The sequence below is a fragment of the Seriola lalandi genome, unplaced genomic scaffold, assembly GCF_002814215.2.
Source record: "Seriola lalandi dorsalis isolate HSWRI2012SDOR001 ecotype SW California unplaced genomic scaffold, Sedor1 jcf7180002054616, whole genome shotgun sequence".
In the NCBI taxonomy this organism is placed as follows: Eukaryota; Metazoa; Chordata; class Actinopteri; order Carangiformes; family Carangidae; genus Seriola; species Seriola lalandi.
The window spans coordinates 1,187,380-1,197,610 of NW_019525169.1; the positions used below are offsets into that span (position 1 = coordinate 1,187,380).

The 10,231-nt window shown below is 40.5% G+C and overlaps 2 protein-coding genes across 8 annotated transcripts in view; one reads left to right on the forward strand and one right to left on the reverse strand.

The window, feature by feature from the left end:
• acad11 (acyl-CoA dehydrogenase family, member 11) overlaps window positions 1-1,711 on the forward strand; it is a 23,148-nt gene extending 21,437 nt beyond the window's left edge. For all 3 annotated transcript variants that reach the window (XM_023420041.2, XM_087177635.1, XM_087177636.1), the window contains exon 20: window positions 41-1,711. In XM_023420041.2, coding sequence (XP_023275809.1) covers window positions 41-155 — 115 coding nt within the window. In that variant the 3' untranslated portion in view covers window positions 156-1,711. The remainder of the gene's footprint in view (window positions 1-40) is intronic.
• On the reverse strand, window positions 385-9,423 carry u2surp (U2 snRNP-associated SURP domain containing). 5 transcript variants are annotated; one of them, XM_023420038.2, is made up of 26 exons: window positions 9,361-9,423; window positions 8,436-8,534; window positions 8,217-8,331; window positions 7,948-8,072; window positions 7,775-7,845; window positions 7,560-7,648; window positions 7,377-7,412; window positions 7,188-7,270; window positions 6,759-6,924; window positions 6,348-6,559; window positions 5,901-5,944; window positions 4,089-4,193; window positions 3,919-3,985; window positions 3,615-3,778; window positions 3,307-3,469; window positions 3,118-3,197; window positions 2,934-3,021; window positions 2,683-2,820; window positions 2,391-2,580; window positions 2,214-2,294; window positions 2,015-2,066; window positions 1,759-1,906; window positions 1,556-1,666; window positions 1,344-1,471; window positions 1,022-1,207; window positions 385-882 (listed from the first exon to the last, which is right to left on the reverse strand). In XM_023420038.2, exons 1-26 carry the CDS (start codon window positions 9,403-9,405, stop codon window positions 744-746), a joined length of 2,925 nt encoding a protein of 974 aa, XP_023275806.1. In that variant the 5' UTR covers window positions 9,406-9,423; the 3' UTR covers window positions 385-743. The 5 variants fall into 5 exon arrangements, with proteins under 5 accessions (XP_023275806.1, XP_023275803.1, XP_023275804.1 ...); XM_023420035.2 differs by having other exon boundaries at window positions 1,022-1,231; XM_023420036.2 differs by having other exon boundaries at window positions 2,382-2,580.
• Window positions 9,424-10,231: the final 808 nt, after the last annotated feature.

Sequence of the window (10,231 nt, forward strand, 5' to 3'; positions counted from 1 at the left end):
AAATCACCTTTTTGACACCAACACTTCTATTCTTCCTCAGGTATGCATATGTGCGGACTCTGCGCATTGCTGATGGACCAGATGAGGTGCACCTCTCCTCCATTGCTCATCTAGAACTCAGGGATCAGCTAAGGAAGGCACAAGCCAAACTGTAAAGTAATGGTCACATCAGCTTCACTAAATTGCAAAAACTATTACACTGCCTTGTTCAAACTTTTCAATAACATTTTTGCCTTAAGAAAAATTTTCACTTCCCATGATCTTTCTGCCAGGATGGAGTGTTTTTAGTCTTGTGAAATAAGTATTTAATTACCAAAATCCACCACATGTAAATTATAGACAGTTTCCACATGTCACAGTATTATACTTGATTAAAAATGACACTTGTTTATTAGGAATTCTTTTTAATGTGAACTACAAAAACAGAAAATGACAGCATGAATATAAGACTATTGTCATCACACTCTGTATGGGTGTGGTCTACCACATGGATGAATTCCACTGGGAGGTGGATGGGAATCAGGACACACAAGCACATTTTTTTTGTACAATATAAAACAGCAATGGCCCCATCCATTTGATACACCAGATGGTAACCCATGCAATACCCTCCACTCTTCATTGTCTATACATTAATGTTTGGGCAGAGATCTTCAGCTGCCAAATCACTCAGTCAATCTTTTATACAACACGGCGCAGAGAAGGGAAAAATGAGAGGGGAGGAGGTTAAATGAAAAGACGTGTCAGTGTTTGCTCTTCTTTGATTTTTTGTGAGACCGGTGAGGAGACCTTGATTTGGAACGGGACTTCTTAGCTGACTTCTTGGGCGTCCTGGAGCGCGACCTCCTCGATCGTTTGGGTGTGCGAGGTGATGAGGGAGATCTAGTGGGACAAACGTATACATATTACATCTATACATATAAACCTCCCTAACTGCACTGCAATTAATTAAGCGGTGGTAAAATGTAAGGGTACAAAAAAGAAAGTTCTAATAACATTAGTAGTTGACAGACTGTCTTACCTCTTAGAGGACTTTTTGTTGCTGGATCGAGGGGAGTCTTTATGGGAAGAGCGGGAAGATGTGTCTTTTGAGTATGATCGGTCAGAACGTTCTGATCTTTCTGACCGCTCTGAACGGGGCGAGGAAGACCGGCCTCGTCTGCTACTACTCCGTGTCGGGCTTGGTGACCCACTGTGACGCCGCTTCCTATCAACCGGAGGGGACAAATATCTGTCAGATGGGAAATTAAACAAATCCCATGTTTTATGAAGTTCATTCCGCTATACTAGAACGACACCTTTAGTGATTGATGAACCTGATGCCACGTTCCAACCTGCCTTACCTCTCTTTCCTGGTTGGCGTGTCCTCCTTTTCCTTTTCCTTCTTCAAGTCTTTTAACCGTGCCTCAGCTTTCTCCTTCTCTTTTTTCTCCCTCTCTTTTTCCCGTTCAAGTTTCTCTTTTTCTTTTTCCTACAGTAAAGGAACACAATAAATGACTTTAATTCCTGTATTTATTATAATATTTGGTAAAATTTGCAGAGCCTCATTCATTACCTTTTGAAGTAGTCTGTCCCTGTAATGCTCCACCTGTTCCTGAATACTTTGGCCAGGCTTCTTTGGCCTCTTCCCAGACTCCAGCTCATCCTGGAACTTCATGACCTTAACCTTGGTGAACAATACAATAAAAGCAAAATGGTCAAAACATCACAATTATGTTGGTTCATGTTGTGTGGGGGGGTGGCATTTTTTTTAATTACCTCTATCTCTCTGAGCTTGGTGCGTTTTTCCTCATTCATTTCAGACATTTTGGCTTTAATATCGGAGTCATCTCTAATGGGGTTGGAGTAGCTCTGATTATCTTCTGAGCGAGGGCTCCTGTCATCATCATCACTGTCATCCTCATCTCTTAAGAGGTGAAAACAGTTTATAATAAAAAAAAGTTAAGGGTGCACCAAGGTATTTGCAGTGTAAGAGCATTAAACGACAAGATGGCACACACAAAACAAAACTCACTTTTTTGTTTCTTCTGGCTGCTCAAATATCTCCCATTTTGAGGTTGTCACAGCTGAGGAGCAAACAAAAGTCAAGAAATGGCACAATGGTAAATGTAAAACCAATTTCACATGTATGGCTATCATTCTATCCATACTATAATTTGGGTACAAAGTGTGCATACATTACAACTGAGTGATGTGCAACCTAAAGATCTCACCTTGAGCTTCTAACTCTGACTCGTCCACTGCTTCCCATTTTGAGGGTGCTACCTTGAAGGTTGCTTCCTTGGACTGATCCACTATAGAACCATCAAAAGAAGACACTTGGTCACTGCTGCATACATCATTAACAACAACCACATATGATATTCAATATAAGTACCTACACCACTCACAAGGTATTCCATCTATGTCTTCTTCCATGGGTTTGATAGGAACACCATCAAGGTCATCCAGGGGGGCTCCATCAATTGGAGCCCCATCAATGGGCCCTGCGTCAATCGGCACCCCATCCACATCCTCCAGTGGAGTGCCATCTACATACTCCCCTATTGGAGCCCCGTCAATGTCCTCTGCTGGCTCAGGCTGGGACAAAGACAGCACAAAAATAATCAAGCTGGGACTTAAGTAACTGATGGGATAGGTTTATAAAGTATTACAATGGTGAAGCCTTGTTCAATCATTTACCTCCACAACGACTCCTGCAGGTTCCTTCTCTGCAGAGAGATTAACTAGACCCAGAAATATGTTCTGCAGCTTGATAAGGAAGGGGTCAGGATATACAGCCCAGTCCTCCCATGCCCGGAAACATGACATTACTCGTTGCTGCCACAAAGAAGAAAACAAGACAAGGATGGTTGAGTGACCTGGGTTACTAACTATGGAAATTATCCAACATGTTCACTTTACTTAACAAGAAGTGATTGACATTCGGTTACCTTAAAGTTCTCACTCTGAAGGTGGCCTTGTATTGTTTTGTATGTTGCATTGAGGTCTGAGAAAATCTGGCAGAGCTTTGTCTCAAAACTGTTGAGAACAGGGAAAGAGTTAAGAGGATTAAAAACATTAAGCAGTGACTTAGGTATCCTAATGTAGTCAAAGTATATTAATTAAACAACTTACTATTTTCTGTAGTAAGACGCATTGGCTACTTTGGCAGAAGAGTTATACAGCACATCAGAAACAAGATATAACCTTGCAATCTGAAATGTCAAAGAGAAAAATTAGAATTAATTTTATACCAGAATGTTTTCAGGCAACTGTCTACCATAAAATTTGACATTAAGTTATTGGCTCTGTGTTATGACTTGCCTTCTTGGGAAGAGGGGTCTTGAGAATGGAGAGAGACTCTGTGATACACTCCACAATCTCTTCAGCAGCTTCGGCGTGGCTGAGACAAAACAGCATGGCTTCTGCGATGTCTCCCCTCCTGGGAGTCATACCACGGAGCATCTCCTCCAGTTTGTCCCGCTCTCTGCAGAGATGGAGGACCATTAAGCAAAATTCCAATTATGGGTACATTAACAGCAAGGCATTTTAACAGTTTAACAAATTATGATTATGCAGTTTAGGACTAGTAACATAATTTATTATGACATTTGTCAAGAAATAAGCATTACTCTTCTTTCAAGCAGCCTTTCTTGCTGGATTCCTCCTCTTCCTCTTCTTCATCACCATCATCATAAGGACCATGGAGGTATGGATTGAGAGGAGGCGGACGCCACAAGGAGCCATTTTTAAACATCCTAAAGTCCTCTGTCCGCCATTTGCCTGGTGCTTCACCCTGACAAAATAATACATTTAAGTAAATATCAAAACCTTCTGGACTTTGATCCCAGAATTTTATGTTTTTCTTCCACTTGGGCTGGATGCCAATGACAGTTTGTGCTGAACTCAAGGAATCTTTAAACATAAGCATCAAACCTGTAGTATGGAGTAGAGCTTCCACCGGTAGTATACATGCGCTGGGCTCTGGTTCTCAAATAGAAACCTGGAAGAAAAAGACAGTAAAAACCATCATAACTCAGCAAAAACAGCCTTTAACCACTAGAATGATAACAGTTAATACATTTCTGATGTGCAACGGCTCCTACCTGTACATGGGATTGTTGATTTCTCTGTTCATGATCATGGCTTCAAACATTGGGCCTTCACGCACCACAAACTCGATCATTCGGTGGATGAGAGAGAGCAAATTCCTACAAGAAAAACACAGTTAAAGCAAACAGATTCAGACTGGCCTGATTTTTGAGCACAAAAAAAAAAAAAAAAAAGCCTGCCTATTAAAGATTAATTTATGCTTGGTTATCTGACACTCAAAACAGCCTTATCCAAAGACATAACACGTGTTTCACAAAGAAGTGCAGCAGGGCAAAGCTGCTGCCGTCACGTACAGTAGGCCATAATTTAGTAGTGCAGGGCCATGATAATACTTGCTATAACGTACCTGGCAGAAGATGTTGCCTAAATGACTCGGCCAAAGATTTACAATATCTATTACCAATTTACTATTGCTAAGATTTAAATAAAGGACGAAGTGAGACATATCTTAATAAACAAACAACCGTCAGTGTAGAGTGTCACATGACCAGGCATAAATTAAGTGCAACTGTGACTATGCCTCTGGGCCTATGTAGGACATCAATGTATAAATGCTGCCAAATCTAATAAAAACACAACTGATGTCAGTGAAACATTCATATTAATTAAGAATTAGTTAACAAATCAAAGAACATCAGAATTTTTAAAATTGTGTATAAATTGTTACAAAATTAATCATGAAGTTCATGCCTGTGTTCTTTAAGGCTACAGTGCAACAGGCTTTTATTACATTGCACTGCCTCGACCCCTTCTTTGAAAACTTCCTAGATTCAATTTCACAAGATGGGGAACAAATGATGCTGAAGAAGTTGGGAAAGTAGGAGCAAGACATTGACAAGACACTGCATTAGCTAAAACGTTTTGTCAATGCAGTGCCTTTCAATTCCCACTCATCTCCTGACTAAAGTGAAGTGAGGAAGAACCAAAGCAGTATAGGATTGTTGGCCTAAATAGGCTAAACATGTTATCTATTGGTGCTGTTGGGAATGACTGAATACAGTGCAAATGGGATCACTAGAGTTCTTTTGTGACAAATTTGGGGCGATACATGGTGCAGGCTGCATACAATAAGCCTAAAGTGGCCAACAAGACAAAGGATGTCTTTCATTTGACAACACAGATCACATTTACTTGTATTGGAGCCGATCGTACCAATGGCGGGGTAAAATTCAGTATACTTTCCCAATCCATCCCATGATGCTTTTCAGGTCCCTCGCTGCTGCAGACAGTTCAACTTGTGCTGCTCACCAAGGCCAATGTCAAAGGTCATAGAAAGACTAATACTGGCAGGTTTGGATTTGTTGGCAGGGGCCAGATTTACTGAGCTCCCGATAGGGTGACAGAGGCCAAGGGGGTAGACGGTCTGAGTGAGCAATGGTCAGAAAGCATGTTTTCACAACTACAGATCTAGAATCAGCAGGCTATGTATGTGGTAGAATATCATGTCACTACAGCTGAGCAACACAATTACATGTTGATGTATGGAGTGGAACTGTGATGGGCTAAAGTCATGATTTTTGTCTACACAGCACATTAAATAAGCTCTATAATGATGTGTCGCTACATACTTAAGAAGAAATATGAATGATGGTAGGATGTGAGAGAGCACGGTACACGACAAACTTGTCAGTCATTATTATTCTATGTACTAATATGAGGACATCGTACATTTGCCTCAACCATTGCTCACCCACACTGACCAGCCCCCTGTAGCATGCAGTGATCAACTGATCAAACTTTTAGCTTCATTATGGGATGTTTTTTTCTAAGTTTGAACACCAATTTAAAAAAAGAAAAACATGTACCTTTCTGTTGGGATAACCACTTTGACTATGGCTTGCGACAGAGTCTGTATATGAAGTCACATCAGATAATAAACATAGAACGTGAGTATTGTTAAAAAGGCAACAGGTGAAAAATATGTAAAATGCATTTAAAAGTGCAAAAAGACAACAACTTTCCTTTACTGCTGTCAGTTTTACTAAAGGCCACACACCTCTGACACTTCATTAACCATAAACACCTCTCTGTAACACTGAGCAGTTTCCACACACTAACATTTCATTATACGCACACTTTGATACATAGTGGAACTAATTTAATTCAGTGAACAGGACAAAATCTATCACTTACAGAAACTAGATTCAATACCTGCACTGACTGCTCATTACAAAGGCTAACATCTCACCAGCAGAATTAACAAAACACTGCCATAACCCATGAGAAAAACCTAGGCTGACATGTTGAGTTACCTTCTCAAACTCCTCCTTGTTTTTAGGTGGAGGAAGCAGGGGAGCATTGGGGTTCTTTAGCCTCTCCCGGGGCTGTGCGTTGAAGGGAAGGCCAGAGGGAGGCGGTGGGAGTGTGTGCTCCATCATGGAAGGAGGGATGTAGATGGGGTGGGGTGGGATGGGCACACCTTTGCCCCATCCTAATTTCATCTCAAAGTTCATTATCATCTTTCCTGCAATGGCAGTAAAAAAATATATATTACAAGGGCTGGAAAGAATCAAAGTATGTCATCTCTTTAATATATTATAATATAATATAATATATACACACACACACACACACACTATACTATATACATACACATATACATACATATACATACATACACACACACACACACATATATATTATAAAGAAACGCAGCTTTGTACCGTTTAGGTTCTTGAGTGCTCGCTCAGCATCCCTCCTGTTCATGAAAGCCACAAAGCCACAGTTCCTCTCCCGAGCCCTCTCCTCGTCTGTCCTCGGCCACATGATCTTCACACTGGCCAGCGGGCCATATCGGCCAAACTCTTGACACAGCATCTCCTCATTCATCTACAAAATAAAAAAGATAAATACAGTGACTATACACAGAAAAATTACTTCTTCATAATTGGACACTTAGTAAATATTTGCATAACATAATCAAATTTAAATAAATGGCATAAGCAGCATGTTTTAACTTGGAATTTAGTCAGTCCATAAGCAAAGCATGAGATTTAAATTAAATCCTCCTGTTCACAGCAAAGGCATGTCAGTCAGTGCTGTAGCATCTCTGTTCTCCGCACCATATACTGTTTGTTTGTGTGCAAATTTACCTGTGGATTGATGTTTCCCAGATACAAGTTAGTAGTGGATGGGTCTCCAACATCATGGGAACCTGGAGCACAATCATCCAAAACTGCAGAGACAGAAGAGAGAAGAATTTCCTACTGCTGTCTGACAGGACAAGCTATTTTCTTAGCAAGATGAAGGTATTCACAGCCACTATATTAAGTCAAAATTACCACTGGACGGACGGTTTCTTCTTGAAGAACCATCCGCTAAAAGAAGCAGAAAAGCAGTATAAATTTTGTTTCAGGGCAAAAGTGGACAAGGGGGGTAGGGGAGTGGAGTAAGGTGTGCAGGACAGGGCCATTCCAGGCCAAGTTAGTACATGGAATACAAACATGCAGCATAAAGACACTTACATGAGCGTCTTCCGTCCATGCCCGAGAGAGGTTCAAAACGACTAACACGTCCCTTCATCTTGTGTCTTTCATCCCTTTCCTCCTGTATTCTGTAGGCAACAGCATAAAGTACATTTAAGTGCAAATTATGCTTAAATTATTGCAACTTTTGTACTTTTAAAGGCACCATCAAAATTCTAAAATTCTGTTAAAAAAAGAAAAGAAAAAAAGATTACTGTTTAAGTTCTTCTTTGAAGAGCTCCAAGTTGCTCTTCTTCTTCTCCTTTTCATTACCTTTCTTCAAAGGCTGTAACACAGATGTGGAAATATTATCAGCACAGTAAAAACAAAGCATTTCTTACTACAGCAGAAACAAAAGAGGCTACTTGTTGACTGTGATAGTACTTACATGTCTTTTGTCTAATGCTAAAAACTGAGGCGGGGTTTCCAAAGGCAAGAAACTTTTTGTTTGGGTCTCAAAACGTGACTTGGGCTTGTACAACTTTCCTCTCTTTTCATCAGCAGCTGCTTCTTCTGAAAGGAGAAAGAACGTTTGTTCTAAATTTCACTTCCACTGCATTATCATTTCACTTTTCCGGGTCAAAACATGTCAGCTCTTGTGGTTTCACATGTCATGCAATCCATGTAGGAAAAAAAAAAAACATGTAAATGCTGTACCTTTGGTTGCATTCGCAACACCACCACGGACAAAGGCCTTGACTTTGCCCTCCCCTCCTCCTTCAAAAGCAGCAAGAAACTCCTCATAAATCTCTGCCGCTGCCCGCTCATCCTCCTGAACACCAGAATTCAATATACACATTGATTAAATTACTGAAAAGCATCTCGCATATTATCACAGGTAATAAAGACTAACTCGAAAAGGAAGTCCGAACTTACTTTTTTCTTTATTTCATCTTGTTCCTTCTTACTTAGTGTCCTCTTTGCCACTGCCATCTTGCCAATGCTGAAAGACTTTAGTTTGCTCTCAAGTAGCGCCTGCCGATGTAAACAAAGCTAGGTTTACTTTCAACAGGTATTTCACAGTGTCAAGACATATAAATCTTGATTGGTGCATATAACACAAATAAGGCCAACACAAATATGACCATTTCTCGAGTGGTAGTAATTATTATTATAATTAATCGGATGATTTCTAAGGAGTGGCAGCGAATATGTTGACAGGTAAGTTAAGCGGGGGGTTTTATGTTGACACCACGCAACTCATACTACATTGAAAATGGGTGTCGTAGTTTGCGGCCAGACATTTGATGGTCATTTTGCAAGTTGCATTTTCTGCATATTTTCTGTCTAGTTGCAGCTAGGCATCGGAAAATAACTTCAAATACGCAAAATTAGCCAGAGGCCTAACAAGCTGGTATCTGCTGCAGCGCCACCGACAGAGTGCATTGAGCGGCGAATGACTACTACAAGAAGCTAAGGCTGAAGGCCCACGTTCCCAAGTATTCAATTGTATGTCTCTTAAATCAAACATATATCAACTGAACTTTGTTCTGAAGACTAGCCATGTCAATATCACTGACTAGCTGTACTAACAATATTAATTTCCAGGCCAACTGCCCTGATTTGTCCTGTTTCTGGTGGCTAAATCGTTAGCTTAGCAAAATTAGTCAGTGTGGCCGGAGAGCCAAAGGTTAGCTTTAGCGCGTTGGTAGTTAGCTAACACCGTTGCGCACACTTGCAACTCTTGTCTCCAGCAGTCTACAAATACGAAAATACTCAAAGTTGTTCGAGCATACTGTCATTGACATTTTCATTGCAACAGACGAGACCTAGCTAATGCAAGTACAAAAGGTATATTCACCTTAGCGCTAGCTTTTTGAGAGCCACCAGGCGTTCGGTCCGCCATCTTTTGTGGAACTAAAATAAAATCGATCATCGATTACAAGATAGTGACAAATGTGAGCTTCCAGGCGGCACAGTCAATCACCGAATTAGCGATGGCTTAACTTATTTTCTCTACCAAGCTTTAGTGACCACGTTCACATGCAAATAAAACTGCAACCGGAGCCGTGTTTCAAGAGACAAAACAAAATATCCTTTACATGAAATTAAATTAAAACATCTTTTCTCATTTGCTTTATTGTCAGTGGTTTTAGAGTCGTGGCTTCGCATTAACCGAAGACCTTCATAGGTAGCATAATACAAAACTATATTGACTCTATGGTATCCAGTAATTTCATTATTATAGTTACAAAATAAAAATAGAGTCAATTCGAACTATAATGAAATGTGCACCAAGTAGTTATAGACTTCATTTCCAGCAGGTGGCGCGCTCGCCCTCTATCGCTCTCCAGTAGCAGTGTGACTCTGTTACCTGTGCATATCATTCAACACAGCTTACGGCGATACGATCTATCTTTAATGATGTGTCAGCTGGTGTAAAATTTACTTTCCTCCAAAAGAACAGTCCCCATTTTTCTTCTATCACTCTACATCTGGTCAATATACAATATGTACTGCAGGCACTGAGTTTCTACTATGGGTAGGGTATGTATGAAGTCTCTGCCATGTGTATATGGTACATAATGACTGGAATGCCAAAGTTTATCTGTCTTCTTGAGTCAAGTTTATTCATGCCATCTCCTCCGAGGTTTTTCAGACCAGGTGGCGTATGAAACTAATGCGGGACCCCACACCCTCCCCGCGCGTCTATAATCGTTTTTTTTTTTTTT